Source organism: Sesamum indicum, linkage group LG14 (genome assembly GCF_000512975.1).
Source record: "Sesamum indicum cultivar Zhongzhi No. 13 linkage group LG14, S_indicum_v1.0, whole genome shotgun sequence".
In the NCBI taxonomy this organism is placed as follows: domain Eukaryota; kingdom Viridiplantae; phylum Streptophyta; class Magnoliopsida; order Lamiales; family Pedaliaceae; genus Sesamum; species Sesamum indicum.
In genome coordinates this window covers 1020531-1037173 of record NC_026158.1, presented here as the reverse complement: position 1 = coordinate 1037173, position 16643 = coordinate 1020531, and the positions used below count along the sequence as shown (strand labels likewise).

The window sequence follows — 16643 nt, the reverse complement described above, 5'->3', positions numbered from 1 at the left end:
CGATACGAGTCAGAGGTAGAAATTATTTTGAGGGCAATTCAGATTAGATGTTTGGGAACATGAGAAGAAAATATATCGTTAGGCTCGTTGGATAGTTCTCAATAAAGACATTGTGATTCTTAAATTAGTTAGAGATCAGGTGAAATTTATGGCTCAAAAGTCGGGTCGTTGGGTCGGAAGGGTCATGTCATGTAAAAAAGACGAGAGCCCTCGTTCTAAAATGTTATTGTTTTTCTCTAGGAGAGTTATCACATCTAAACAAGAAACTATTACGAAAATAGCTAAATTCCATATTCATGAAATCCGAACTCATAATATTTTTTTATTATAAAATCTCAACTTTATCAGTCAAACAAAATCACGTTAACTTATCAAACAAGTATTGAATAATGTAATATTATTACAAAGAGATAAACATAAAATTTATGTGGGCCATCAACTTATAAATCATTTGCAGAAAACGTTGAAATTAAATTGACGCGTCGATAATTAATGATGTGATGGGAAGTGTTTTTAGGTGGACGAATTTTGTCACCACGTCTTCCAATTTTTCTCACCTGCAATTAACTAACATCATTGGCTTATGTGCACGCAAGCACCTCAATATTATTATGGATTTTTTTCCGAATTTTATTGATTTTTTTTGTTTTATTTTAATATATATTATATGATTTTTTAATACATTACATAATTTTTATACATGTGATATCTATATATAGTAAATGAAGTTAAATATGTAATAAAATTTGAAATAAAAAATTTATCATTGTATTAATAAATCAAATTTAATTTGTGTTTTTACATGGTAAATGGAATTAAATTTAATTATTAAATCTATTTTCATGCATATCCATCATTTTATTTTAATTTTACTTATTTAAATAAAAAAGTGAAATATGTACTACCGGTCTTAATTTAATTGCTTCGGTATTTAAATGACATTTAAAAGGCACAAAAACTTGTAATCGAATTAGATTTTATATTACAGTGTCATTTAATATTTTCACAAGGAGATTATATGAATATTTCCAGAATTTCCCAAATCCCAAAAGCTAAATTTCTGTAATTTTCTATCTCAATAAATAAAGAAACTACTGTAAAAAGGGAGGCCATTAATATCCTTTTTCCGTTAAGATTCCATATATTTAATACGTAATAATTCAATACACCGTCGTATTCAAGCTGAATATATTTTTCTAAAAAAATTAAAAATATATTATATATTTATATTCATGAGGCTCGACTCCATAATATTCTAACTGTGATTACTCAATTCCGCACAATAGTTCATTCCCATTAATTTCAAATTTCACTATATATATTATTTACGCATCAAATGCACACGCACACTTAATATTTAAACACGGTATCTCTAATAAAAGAGTTTTGTGCTCGAGTCATTGGATTGTCTCCCTCGAATTTTAGGTTTACACATGGTTTTACCCTTTCGGCCGGTAAATTAGGTAGACCGCTTCTGTTGTACATTTTACGTTTTCTACCTCTTTTGCCAGCCAACCTTTATACCTTGAGACACACACGCTTGGTAGGATCCCAAATTTTATTTATTCTTTAATAAATTGATTATGGAAAATTTTATTGAAATATGTAACAAATATATCATTTTAATTTTTGTGTTTATTTTGAGGTATAAATTTATATTATCACACATATATAGTGATTTTATGATATTTAATGCTTAGAGATAATGAGTGGGTTCGATGGGCGGTTTGCTTTGTAATATTAAGATCTGCTTAAATAATTATAAAATATTTAAAATAATTCAAACTCTTGCGTGCTTCAGCTCAAATTAATTTAACGCAAAACCCTAGCGAACTCATCCGACATTGATTACTAAATAGATTTGGAAAGTTCGTTATTACGTACTGTATTTATGTACGTAACTAGTTTAAATGGGACCGACATTAATATAAATCGCCCAACAAATATATGTTGGATACGATATTTATACTATCTTTCTATGTTAATATATTACCTCGATACAATCTCACTGACTCGTGAGGTAAGGGTCTTTTGGTGGGTCCAACCCTAATAACCCCTCATAAAAATCATCGGATCATAATCAACTCAAATACGGTCTCGAACCTCAAGCGATCACCTTACACTTTTTTTAATTACATTTAGTCTATGCCACTTTAGATCAATTATTTTTATATTATAATATTAAATTTTCTACTAAATTGAAAGTTGATTTTCATATCTAACCAGATAAAAAAATAATTCAAAACCATATTATATATATAAGCAAATGGAATTTTTGTTCAATTGGATAAGCACCATATATTATAATTGAATTTAAAATATGAGTAGGACATTTTATATAATTGGGTGACTAAGATGTATTTAATTATATGAAACTACAGAATTAAGTATATCTATAAAATAATAGCAAAACCTGAAATCTCCTACAATCATTTCAATCGAATTTTCTATTTTAAATCCATTGCACATTCCATTTTATTTAAAGATTTTTTTTTATATAAATTAAGTTCGGTCAAATTAAATTAATCAGATAGCAAGCGTGAAATTCTTAACATATGATTGATCATTTTTTCTTAATTATATATCAATCATATAACAAATATTATATTATATTTGTTATAATATTGGTATCTTAATTAATTATCAATCATATCACAAATAGTATATTATACTTGTTATAATATTGGTTCAGATCTAATTAAATTCAATCTAAAATTTGAAATTTTTTTCATTTGATATATATACATAATATGTATAAAATAAAATTTTAAAATAAAAAAACTAATATAATATTTTATACATATGTACATTAAATAAAATAGCATGTATTTGTAATAGAAGATGAAATTGACACAGCCACAGCCACCACCCCCCTCACTCCATTTCCCACTAAGTGCACTTTCTCCACTCACAGTCACTCACCCCCTCAACTCCTTCCTCTCTCTCTATATAAGCGCAATCTATTTGTAACTTTCAACCTCCTCCAAAACCCTTGATGCTCTCCACTGTTCTCCCCGTTCACAGACCATGGATGCACTCTACTTTTTCTATGCATTCCTCTTCTTCCTTCTCCCTTCAATCCCATCCGTCTTCTCCGACTCCGGCACCGTCGGTGTAAACTACGGCCGCCTCGGGAACGACCTTCCATCACCGCCGCAAGTAGTGCAACTCCTTAAAGCGCAAGGTATCACCAAGGTGAAGCTTTACGACACTGATTCCACCGTTTTATCTGCCCTCTCGGGTTCCGGGATCTCCGTCGTCGTCGCGCTTCCTAACAATCAGCTCTCCTCCGCCGCCGCCAGCCAGTCATTTACTGACTCCTGGATCCAATCGAATATCCTTCCTTACCACCCCAACACCCTCGTCGAAGCCATCGCTGTTGGGAACGAAGTGTTTGTTGACCCCCAAAACACCACATCCTTCCTTGTTCCCGCCATGAAAAACGTTTACGCATCTCTGGTCAAATACGACGTCGCGTCCTCCATTAAAGTCACCTCCCCTGTAGCCCTCAGTGCTCTACAGACATCCTACCCTTCGTCCTCCGGTTCTTTCAAATCGGACCTCGTCGAACCGGTTATCACACCAATGCTGAATTTCCTCAAACAAACCGGATCGTACCTCATGGTGAATGCCTACCCCTTCTTCGCCTATTCTGCTAATACAGATAAGATTTCGTTAGACTACGCCTTGTTACGTAACAACTCCGGCAACGTCGATCCCAACAACGGGCTTGTTTACAAGAGCTTGTTCGATGCCCAAATCGACGCCGTATTTGCAGCAATGAATGCATTAGGATTCAACGACGTGAAAATTGTGGTTTCCGAAACTGGGTGGCCGTCGAAGGGCGACGAGAATGAGGTCGGGGCAAGTGAAGCGAATGCGGCGGCGTATAACGGAAACTTGGTCCGCCGAGTGCTTACCGGCGGTGGAACCCCTCTACGGCGCAACGAGCCTCTGAACGTCTATTTATTCGCTCTCTTCAACGAAAACGAAAAGCCCGGGCCCACTTCGGAGAGAAACTACGGGCTCTTCTACCCAAACGAGCAGAAAGTGTACAACATCCCACTCACGGCGGAGGGTCTCGCCGGTTCCCCCAGCATGATGAATGGAAGCAAGAGCCAGGTGGTGGCGCAGCCACCCAGCAGCGTGGGACAGACGTGGTGCGTGGCGAACGCGGGAGCCGGGGAGGAGAAACTGCAACAGGCGCTGGACTATGCTTGTGGAGAGGGAGGGGCGGACTGCGGTGCGATTCAGCCTGGAGCGACGTGCTACGATCCGAACACGGTGGAGGCCCACGCATCGTATGCGTTCAACAGCTACTACCAGAGAAATGCTCGGGGGAGTGGGACCTGCGACTTCGCCGGCGCTGCCTATGTCGTCACTCAATCTCCTAGTAAGTTTTTACCATTTACCTCAGACTAATTTTTTTAACAAATAATAATGAACAAATAAATATAATTACACTTATCACGTAACTATCAATTCAATCGATTTATATTAGATACTTTTTTTTATAATATTGAACAATATATTAATTCAACTTTAAATTGAGTGATATAATAATATATAATTATTGCTTGTTTGAAAAATAAGGATTACTTTGCGTAAATCATATGGTAATCTCAATAATCTTGATTATTAGGGTGTATTAATTATGAAAAAGCGTGTTTTGGTTGAGCTAATTTGATTAATCTTATAGAGTAAGCAAATGGTGGTTTTGATTTTGCAGAGTTTGGTAGCTGTGAATTCCCGACGTGGGGTAATTGAGGGTAGAGATTGTTTGGTGGGATTTGGCAGTTAAAGTTTGTTATTCCTGATTGTATATGTTAATTTATGTGGAGGAGGTGAGGTTCACCTCATATTGATTGGGTTTAGATAGTTTGAGTAACCATCCACCTCCTACTCTCATTTCACTTTCTATATATTACTATATACGTCTCCATCATTTCAATATTTAATTTATTAAATTAAAATAAAATGACTAATCCATCCAGATTGATAAACTAAATTAAGTTAAGAGGATGGTCATCTTACGAGCCAATATTGCAAAATCAATCCTACAATATAGGATCATAGGGAGTATTATGTTCATTTCAATATCACAGGAGGATAAATTACTATTCACCCTCTATATATATATATATATATTATGATAAGATTCACTTTGTTATTCAATACTTTAATATTTCCAAATCAATTAGTATGTTAGAAAAATTAAAAGAAGCAAGAAAATTATTATAAAATTAAATTATATACTCACATTCACATTTGGTGAACTTGAGAGCCACAATCGTATCATCGAGTAAGACTTCATTGGTTTTCCGAATTTTTTTTTTTTTTAATTGTATATTTTGTCAATCAAATATAATTATTATAATAAATGAATAGTATAGATAGATCATTGTTTCTTTCAAAAGATTGATAGGAATTTGAGGAAGAAGAGACTGACGTATTCCTGTTGGGGTTTTCTTCTCCTTGTCTCTTGCCTGTTTTTATAATTCGGTGTAATTTCATCCCAATTAATTTTTTCATTAAATAATTTTTCATTCTCTCATTAATTTTAGAAATGAGGTTAGTTTTGCAATTCAGTTAAAATTTGTATTTGTATAATTAATTATGAAATTTTATATATATATTTTTAAATAAAAATATATAATAATTCATTATTTTAGGGATAGTTACGTTCCACGCTCTCGAGATTTGATGTAATTACATGTACACTTCAGGTGTTTTGAAAAACTATTTCAGTATTCTTAAGATTTGCTTATGTCCAATAAATGTGTATCTTTGTTAATCAAAATTCATGAATTTGTTGATAATAATGAAAAAATAATTAATTAAAAATTAATATTTACTCTCAATTGACTTATTGCAAGTCGAATAATTTTTTTCAATAACGATAAAAATATACTTTCGTACATGCATTAACATGTGAAAATAATAAGAGTAATTTGATCAAAAAAATTTATTTGGCCTGCAATAAATCAGTAATAGGTCATGGGGTTAATATGGATTTCTAAGTTTTTTTCCCGTTAATATCAACAAATTTATTAAATTTTGACCAATTGAGGAATATATTTGTTAGAGAGAAATAAATTTCAAGGATACCAAATATAATTTTTTAAATTATATAATTTATGTGTAATTACATCAAAATTTAATAATAAAAGTGTAATTAGCCCATTTATTTATAATAAATTATAAAATCGACGAGTCAAATTTATATTAAATCTAATGCGGTAACAATCCAGCACTGATGATCCGACCCATCTAATTTTGGACATTATAGATGATCCATACCCAAATGTGATTTGTGGGTCTGGGAGAAAAAGGGTTTGGGTCAATGTGTCATTGCAGTTGAAAGTAGAACCCAGTGTTAGTTATCAAGCCCATTTTGAATATTCCTTTTGACTAGCCCTGATCGTGGGCTGCTCAAGGGGACGTTGAACCCGACCCAGGATCCAACACCGGGTGATTGAATCTGTTATACTCTTATTATATTATAATATGCAGGGATAATTACATCATATTGTTTTAAAATTTAATATAATTATATATAAATTTATTTTAATTTAAAAAATTACATTCAGTATCCCTAACCTTTTTTTCCATCTAATAAATTAATCTTCTGTTAGTCAAAATTTATCAAAGTTGTTAAAATTAGCAAAACGATTTTAAAAAAATTTATATTTATTTTGGTTAACTTAGTAATAACTTTTATCTTCACACGCTAATGCATATAAAGAGGTGCATGCTCACATAATAAGTAACCTATCATGCTTTTGAACTCCTCCCAATTATGGCTAGAAACGGAATCAAACTATTCGATATTTAATTGAGAACAATCGACAAATATCTTTTTGAATTTTCTTTGTTAAATATATCAAATTAAATTAGAACAAAACTTTTTGTTTGAGAATTTTTCAAGCTTGACTCGAGTTCAATTCAATTAGTGATAAAAATAATAAAATATACTTAAAAATATTAAATTATCTAAAATTGATTCATATTCGCACTAATTAAAACTCATTTCTGCTCAATTAAAATAATAACAAAAAATAAAATATAAACATAATTTTTTAAACTCGAACCCAACTGGATTAATCATTCCCAACCCTACTTCCAATCCACAAAATATATGAAGAATGTGAAAAGCTAAAGCGCGTTTATCTTAATTCTATAAACGTGCTACCTACCGATACAAAGTCTAATCGCATTTATCAATAGCGTGGTAGAGTGGGGCCAATCAGCATTAGACAGCTGGAATGCTCTTTGTTTTATGTGCTGTTTGGTTCGAGCATAATTTGTGGTGTTTGTTCAACATTCCCACCGCCGTGCCGGCGTGCCCAACTGCCGATTATGCGCGAACACCGGACGGCGGTTATACCAAAATCCGCTTCCACCCAAACATGCCCTCTCCCTCAAATAATAAGTTACTAGAGCATACTCAATGCATGTCCGTAGTTTAAGAGTTTGTTACTTTTATTCATTTAATTATATAAAAGAAAAGATAAAGTAAAATAATTATCTGATCATAATTCATATGTTTAAAATTAATAAAATTAATTTTAAATGTGCATGTGTAAAAAAAAGTGTATTGAGGGTATTTTGGTTAATTTTTGTCAACTAAATGTCTGTGAATAATGTAAAAATTGTTTAACAGAATAAAAAATTAATAACGGGTCAAAATCAATTAGATGAACTAATTTTAAACATATATAAATAAAAGGGTTATCTGCACTTAGATCCCCATAAATATATCTAATTACACTCTTCGTTTACAACTGAACCCATTTCGTTAGAGTTTGGATAGAAATGGTTACATCAGCAAAAAATTACATAAATTTTCATTTTACCCTTCAATTAATACTATCATGTAATAGTACTTAAAAGGGAAAGTATATAATGATGTTAACCTCACTCTAAATGTATATTTATTACGTTTCTCCCTTCACAAGTACAAAAATATACATTAAATGTTAAATGAAGGAAAAAATTAAAAATTTATGTAATTTTTTTTAGTTAACGTAAGAGTTTTCTGTCCAAACTCTAACGGAAGTGTTTTAACGAAGAGGGTGTAAGTGTAATTTCATATCTCCTTCGACGAAAAATATAATTTATATTTTTAAAGGGAATTTAATTGGAATTAATTTTAAATAAAAATGCTATTAATAAATGCAATTAGTTAAAGTTATTGATGGAGGAAAGAAATCAAGTTAAATAAGGTAAGAATGACATTTTCAAAAAGGAAAGTCCAAGTCAAACTTACCAAATTTATGTGGAACAACGAATTATTAGAATACCCCAGCCAATAAATTGTAGCCACGTAATAAGGAGTAGGTGAAGGTTAAAGTAGTATTTTACCCATACCTACTCTAAATAGCATACATTTGTATTAGTATAAATACCCCATCATTTTTTCAATTAAAGGGAAAGAAATCATTTGTAAGGATTCTAGTGTGAAGTGTGTTGAGTCGCACCCTAATAATACACATTTAATCGATATCGCTTTTTTAGGACATCAATAATAAATTTGTGGTAGAAACTCATACAGTTGTGGGCATTTTAAGGATTTCTCTCTTATTAAGTTATATAAATAAAAAATCATGAGTAATTTTCATTTCTTTTTGTTTTTTTTAAGACAACTGTAGAGTTAGGTAGACGATATCACAATGAAAATAATCCTTTAGCCAATGTATATATGTTGGTGGAAGAGTCATTTTCTGTCTGATGTGAATGTTATGTTGGTCAACACTTTGTCACTACTCTTACCACCAATTTATAGTCTCTAAAGCCCATTTTAATGATCAGCGTCAACACTAAAATTGAGGTCCTATGAATAAGTTTTAAAGTTATAAGTTCGATTTTCATCGGATGTTTGTGTATTTATTTCACTTTATGAGTCATTATAATTTATTTATCATTGTTAGTCATATTGAGTATTATTCGGTATATCAAGATGAATTATTGCAAATTATTGGGTAAATTACATTTTGCCATCCAAATTATGCTCGTTTTTTGCATTTTGTTATTCGAAAAAAATTTTCGTGTCAACTTACCATCTCAACTTTGCGAAATTTGCACTTTGCCGTATACGATCGGTATTTTGTTGATTTTTCTACTAGAAAAATAACACATGTTGTGCATATGTGAAAAATATCACATCACATAACCTTTAAATATCACATGTGCACTGCATTGTGATTTTTTTCCGACCAAACACTTGATTGAAAAACAATTATAAGTAGCAAATGCAAACTTTCATAATTAAAATCAAAATCGCTTAAATTTTATTATAATTGAAAAAGAAAATGATAAGTCTGAAATTCATAACAGTTTGAGGAATAATTCATATGAGATTTTTATACGAAAAATATCTTATAAGATCTAAAAATAAGATATTAGAAGTTTATAAATTTTTTAAAAAGAAGTACGGAATTGCAAATTTATTTATGAGATCTTAACAAATTCATTTAAAATTATAAATTTGTTATTACTAACATCTTATAACTCTACAACCGTATTCTATTCAAATTATTTAAAATATATAAAATATTTTTTTTATAGTATGTGATTCATTACACCATTCAATATATTTAAATTTAAAAATAGATTTAGTACATTAAAAATTAAAATCAACAAATGCATTCAAGCAAAAATAAAAATAATTATTGTAGAAATAGACGCACATCCACATTTACGGTACTAAAATTCACGCATTTTATGTATTTGGTTTCGTAGTAACTAAAAAAATAATATTTGGAAAAATATTGACATGGTATTTCTTTTAATTGATTTTATCAAAATATCTAAATAAAAGAGAACGGAGTTGCATATAAAAATAACAAAATTTAGTCCCGAATACGCAAATTGGTATTTACATTGCGAATTACACTAAAATTATAAGACGAGAAAATAATAATAAATATAGCCCCTTTTGTATGCTCTAAAAAAATAAATAATTAAATAAAGGGATAATTATACTCCCATTCTATGAGATTTGGTGTAATTACACGTAAATTTTATGTGATTTGGAAATTTACGTCTAACACCTCTGAGGTTTGCTTTATCTAAAAAAATAAATAAATATTGATATTATTCTCGATCGACTCATTACTGAGTTATTGTAGATCAAATAAAAATTTTTCTAACTAAACTGTATTTATAACTGGTGAAAATATACCTTCTTTCATGCATTAATGCGTGAAGACGTACGAGGTAATTTGATCATAAAAATATTTATTTAATCTATAATAAATCAGTAATAAGTTAATCAGAGGTAAAAATAGATTTATTTCCACTTTTTTTGTCAATATCACAAATTCCGTGAACTTTGACTAACGGAGGGACTTATTTGATATACTAAAACAAATTTCAGGAGTGCTAGATGTAATTTTTCAAACCACAATAAATTTACATGTAATTACAAACCTCGGGAGAGGGGTGTAATTATCCCATAAATAAATGGAAAAGAAATCCGTGATATGGTCTTAAAGGAATAACTGAGGGCATATTCCTTCAAAAGTAGAAAATTCGATTTATGGAAATATTTTATTCAGATTAGATCTGATCGAATTAAATTAATCACATAACAAGTATGATATACTTATCATATTATTGACCACTTTATTCAAATTTACACAAACATTTCGGCTCTTATATTATTATTTTTGAAACAAATCAAGATTCGAGCTTTTCACATTTCGGTGAATTGACTCGTCCTTACCTGAATCGAGTCTAAATATATCTGGACTTATAATGATCACTCAATTTATTTTTTAAGATGTTGTTCACGTGAAAATAAACTAACCTAATAATATTAGTCAATAATAAGTGTACGTATATTTGCTACTCGTATATTTTTATGCTGATTTTATATACATACTTTTAAATAATAAAATAAATAATATATGTACATATAATATAACGTTTACTATTCGTCTCGTATTTTTTTAATTATGATATTTATTATGTAATTGATGTATAATTAAAAAAAGAAAAAATTGAGCAAGAATTCAAAAATCCAGAGTCAGATAGCCCCCTTTTTTGGCATGTCGGCAGTACTTAGTATTTTCAAACTTATTAGTTTTATTTTAAAACAAAAAGTGGATTTCTATTAAACATATATTCTTATTTGAAATAATAATAATAAAATAATGATGATAATAATAGAATGCTTGATTAATTTATTTCAGAACTTATAAGAAGTTAAATAATATTTAAAAAGTAACATTCTGAATAAAAATGAATTAGTCCTGTTAAAATTTTACCCGTAAATCGCGACGTCTTAGTTTCTTTCATCAAAATTTATAAGCTCGTAACATCTTATATTTTGAACTTATAAGTTTTATGTCATAAAATATTTAGAAAATACTTTATAACATCTAATAAATTCTAAAAAAAAATTACAAAACAATGTATGGAACCTGAGAAAAAAAAATCGTTAGGCTTACTGGGTGGTCTCCATCTAAAACCCTCCGACACTTAAGATAAAATGTTTAGAACTGAAATTTTTAATGTTAGAGTATTGTAGTAAAAATATGCCTTATCATAAATGAGGCATCATCTCCAAATGCATCAACTTGTCTGGTCTACGTGGCATTATCTCCAAATTGGCGTGGTAAGATAATATACGATCTTGATTTTGAGATCTAATAACCCCACCAGAGACATGGGTGCCGATCCTATAGCACAGTCAGTATTTCTCCAAGAAAAGGAGGATATTTGTTTCCTTGTACGGATAAATTATATTATATCCGTATCAAAGTTAATATCCATACATAATGTGAGAGACTCGAGTCGATAACCTTCTGATTATAGGATCTCAATTTTACTAATTAAAATAATCCCAATTAACGTAAATTTAACAATATTTTGAACATAGAAAAAATTCCAAAACTTTAATGGTATTTCAAAGACGTGAAATTTAAATTCTGACAGAGTATGTATTGGTATTGGCATTGCATTAACTGCCCCTAACGGCAAATTATCTACCGGCGTGTACAGAGTTGTTGCTGCGGTTGCCGTTTCACGTAAATAATGAAGCACCGAAAACGACACATCCAAACAGTCCTCTGACCCAAAATACCACCACCATTAATACCAAAGAATCCGAGGATGTTTCAGTCTTTTTACATGCACTGACAAATCAAAATAGACCAAAATCCTTCAATCCAAGGACTCCACCCGGTTGGCTTGTGGGGGCATGTCACGTGAGAATATCAATAAACCAATCACCCCCCTCCCCCCACAATTTATAAGATAAAACATTTATAAAATTTGCATAATTATGATACTCATCGTTGTTTAGAAAATTAAAAATACTCATTTTAAATTAAAAATAATTATATAATCCTTCGACGATGAAGTTGACGTTATTATTTTACTCTTACTAATTTTTTTTAAAAAAAAGAAATATTTTGGAAAATATAGAAAAAATTGAGGATGGGGGAAATGAATAATGGGTAAAGCATATTAGTATATAAAAATATCTCTGAAAATTCTAAAATATATAGAATTATAATTCATAATTTAAAAGGGTATTTTTGTCAGTTTGGGATAAAAATCGAATGAAAATCTAACGGAGGCTAACGAAATGTGCTCGTTGTTAGACGAATGTTAAAATCAGGGGGTTATCTGTAATTTTTCAAAAAATGATAAGATGTTTATAATTATGATAAACTTTAGGGAATGTGATTGTAATTCATTCATAATATTAAATGATTATCCTTTCTAACGTGTTAAAATTTTAAATTAAGATAAAAGTTGTAAATAACTTTATACCCACTTGCATTATTGATAAAAATATGAATATTAAAATAATTTTTCTCAAACATTCCAATTATTTTATTTTTTCCGCACTTAAGTCTTATTTTTAAATGCTTCTAATTTTCACTATTGTTTAACTTACAATATTTCTACAAATGATTCCCTCTATAAAATAAAAGTTATTACAAACAACTCGTAAGTTGTAAGTAAGATTTAGGAGATGTTTATATCGATATTCTATGAAGTTTAGTATAATTACATATAGTGATATAAATTTTTTATAGTTTGAAAAAATACATATAATAATTATTATATTTATTTTTGTCTGACAAATAGATCTTCCCGTTTATGTTTATCCAGAATACCTTTGTACTAATTCTCAAAATCAAATGTGATTTACGTGAAATTTCACCAAACTTCGAGGGACGACGGTATGATAATCCCAAGATTTAAACTTAGGAAATGGAGGGTCGGGATTATTTATAAGATGGATCCAATAGAGCCACGGTTCATATAAGAGATGATGCAATGTTGATCAATCTGAAGAAAAACACGCGAATTCTTGGATATTTTGGCAGTTTCAACGAGGTTTAGGGACTTTCTGGTCTTTTCAAGTTGTTTAATGGTGGACCTCTGCATCAATTACTTATAAAAAAAAAAAAGAAAATGGAAAAATAGGAAAAAAGAAATAACGCTCGCCTCCCAACCTCTCTCTTTATTTTTTTTTTTTCCTCACACACAACACACAGTAGAGGAAAAAAGGAAAAATAGATAATCTCATCTCTCTGTGGCGTTGTTTGTTCCTTTGTACATATGTCTTCTCACCCATTTCAGATTTCTCTTTCTTCTTTTTTCTCTCTCTAAATCATTTCTTCTCCGGGGGAGTAAAGTAGAGTAATTCATCGTTTTCAATTTTTGGTTTTTTTATTTTTCTTTGATTTTTGGTGGTTCATCTTTTAATTTGGACCATGCGGAGAGGCAGAGCAGCGGCCAGGCAGGTGGCGGCGGCGGTTCACGGCGGGGAAGGTAATGGATCTGGGGAATCGAAGGAGATCAGATTCCGGGGTGTGAGGAAGAGGCCGTGGGGAAGGTATGCGGCGGAGATCAGGGACCCTTGGAAGAAGACTCGTGTCTGGCTCGGCACCTTTGACTCGGCTGAAGAGGCTGCTCGGGCCTACGACACCGCCGCGCGCTCGCTGCGTGGTCCGAAGGCGAAGACGAACTTCCCTTTGACTCCAAGCGGCAACGTGTTCCACGATTTCAACCCTCAAAACCCTAATCAACCACAAATCAACAATAACCCTAACGATCCCTTCATGGATTCCCGGTATTACCCTCAGGACCAAGATATAATTGCGCAGCAGAGGCCGACCTCTAGCGGCATGAGCAGTACCGTGGAGTCGTTTAGTGGGCCGCGGCCGCCGCCGCCGCCACCGCTTGTTCAGCAGCAGAGGAGGCATCCGCGGTCGCCGCCGGTAGTTCCGGATGATTGTCGCAGCGACTGTGACTCCTCTTCTTCCGTGGTTGATGATACCGAGTGTGACATCGCCTCATCCTCTTGTAAAAAACCCCTTCCTTTTGATCTTAACATGCTACCACCGGTGGACGCCGCCGCTGACTTGGACGAGCTCGCTTGCACGGCGCTCCGGCTCTGAGGTGTTTTCCACGTCCGATGATAATGATGAACTTATCATTTGGAAGAAATCCACCCATTTGGTTAAATTACTCAATTTTCCTTTTCTTTTTACCTTTTTTTGGTTTTATTTTGCGGAAAATCGAAAACAAAAAAAAGAGAAAGAATGCTCATAGACAGGGTGAAGACTGAGGTGTCATTAAAACTAAGAGTCTGTCTTCTATGAGTGTGTTGTTTGAAAAGAATTTACTTTCTTAAATTTATAACTTTAATGTTATCGATAATAGAAGATATTCTGATTGATCTTTAAGCGAGTTACGTGTTGTTTGTGACCATTTGATGATGTGCTCCATAATCGATACGCAGTCCACTGTGTTAGGCAACAATTGAAGCAGTGAAGTAGCTGGAGTTCTGATATATTCTCTTACTTGATGTCTTGGGGCTTTGATCATATTGTTCGATATGTGATTTGTCTTCATGTAAACATTTAAAACATTATCTATACTAATGATGCTTCTGTATATTTAATTTAAATGTTTGAATTTAAAGAGTACATCTACTTGTCTAGTTTACTTCAAATGCCATAGCTACTGATTTGAAATGATCTATTTGAAATTTAGGATATATTGTTAGCTCATTTAGTCATTTGTACCGTTCGGCAATTCTGTTTAGTTGCACCATTGTCAGATTGTGGTTTACTCTTGGTAGGTTTCGTGTCTGAGGGTTGCTCGACAACAAGTGGGTATGATTTTCATGAAATGAAAGTGTTCCTTGGTCTGTGTTGTTTTCATTCTCACAAATCCATGCTCATTAAACTTACAGTTCTTAGTTTTGTCATTCAACCTTATCTTTGTTGAAAATCACTGCATATAGGTTTATGCATAAATCTCCGTCAACCAAAGTGGTGATGATTTACTTTGATTGTGCTGTTATGTGTCTTTACATCCTTAAGTTCTTCCTGTAGATCACCATGTGTGCTTTCTATGTGTTTCCTGAACCTCTTCACCCAAGCGCTACGGAAAGATTATTAGAGTGCAGTGGTTTACTAGTCTATTAGCTTTGTGCTTACGAAAACCAATTGAATTTGGACTCTATGCTTACCTGCTGCAGTGAAAGTTTGAAGTCCTGGGCTCCTTTTAAGATAGTACATTGAGAATTAAGATGTGAATTTATTTCTTATTGTTTTTTTTCCAGTATTTTTTGCTTTTTCTCCTGCATTCTAAATGTTAATTACATGCAATTTGCAATATCAGGTTTCTTTCCCAATTCTCTGTGGGTTGTGCTCTTTAAGCTATTTTAATTTTCAGTTACAATGTTACTTGCGCATGCTCTGGAAGGGGAGTTTGTACAAGAAATTTCCTATTAGAGTGTAGAAAATATTTCATATAATTTTTAACCAGTCGATGGTTTGTTATACTGCTCTATTGTATTTCTTGTGATCTGTTGTCTGGTTCTACTGTTTCTTTCTATCTATTTCAGTCGTGTACCGAGCAATATTTTACGCCAATATATATTGGTTCTAATGTTTGAAGCTTGTGAAGGATTTCGTTTATTAACTGCTGGCTTTTGGGTAAAGGAAGTTTTCCCTATCTGTTCGTCTTTCCACTGATCTGCAACAATATTTTACTTCTTCTTGCCTTTCCTATTTTTATGCTTTTTCCATTTCTTTTACAGTAATTTTTTTTCTTCTTTCAGTTGCAGAGAGGGAAGAATGTGGTTGGTGTTAATATATAGTTATTGTTTTTGATCATTTTCTGCATCTTTAAACCTGTAGCAGTCGCGGAATATGAGTCATCACAATTTACTATTCTTAGTAGTCTGGAAATGTATTTGGTTATTGCAGCAGCAGTGCAGCTGCAGCAAGGTCTCCATGGATCTGGTAATAAGTTTGTCCTCCAGTATTCTGCATATCAATATGTTCCCAAGTAATTCCAGTACGGATGTTTCTGGACTTGACATTCATATCCTATCTAGGCACTGGAATTGGATTCTCCTCCAAATCCCACTTTCCATATGCAATAAATTCTGAACTGGAAGCATGGTATGATGGATTGATGTTGTATGTTGAGTTTCGCTTCCAAGTTGGGCTGTCTTGTTTCTTTCCTTTCTGGAAGTCCGTATTATAGTTGTTTGTTGGATCCTGAAGATTTTCTTTCAAGAACTCCATGAGTTGTTGCATTCTGAAAACAACCTGTCCATCGAATTAAACTGTTTAAACTTCTGGCATGTTTGTTTCTTCAGA

The 16643-nt window shown here is 32.0% G+C and overlaps 2 protein-coding genes across 2 annotated transcripts; both read left to right on the top strand.

Moving 5' to 3' along the window:
* LOC105176664 (glucan endo-1,3-beta-glucosidase 13) lies at window positions 2903–4953 on the top strand. Its single transcript, XM_011099538.2, has 2 exons — window positions 2903–4393; window positions 4730–4953. The coding sequence occupies exons 1-2, from the start codon at window positions 3028–3030 to the stop codon at window positions 4765–4767; spliced, it is 1404 nt and encodes a 467-aa protein (XP_011097840.1). The 5' UTR covers window positions 2903–3027; the 3' UTR covers window positions 4768–4953.
* Window positions 13507–14719, top strand: LOC105176663 (ethylene-responsive transcription factor 3-like). The gene has a single exon (XM_011099537.2). The coding sequence runs from the start codon at window positions 13737–13739 to the stop codon at window positions 14421–14423; it is 687 nt and encodes a 228-aa protein (XP_011097839.1). The 5' UTR covers window positions 13507–13736; the 3' UTR covers window positions 14424–14719.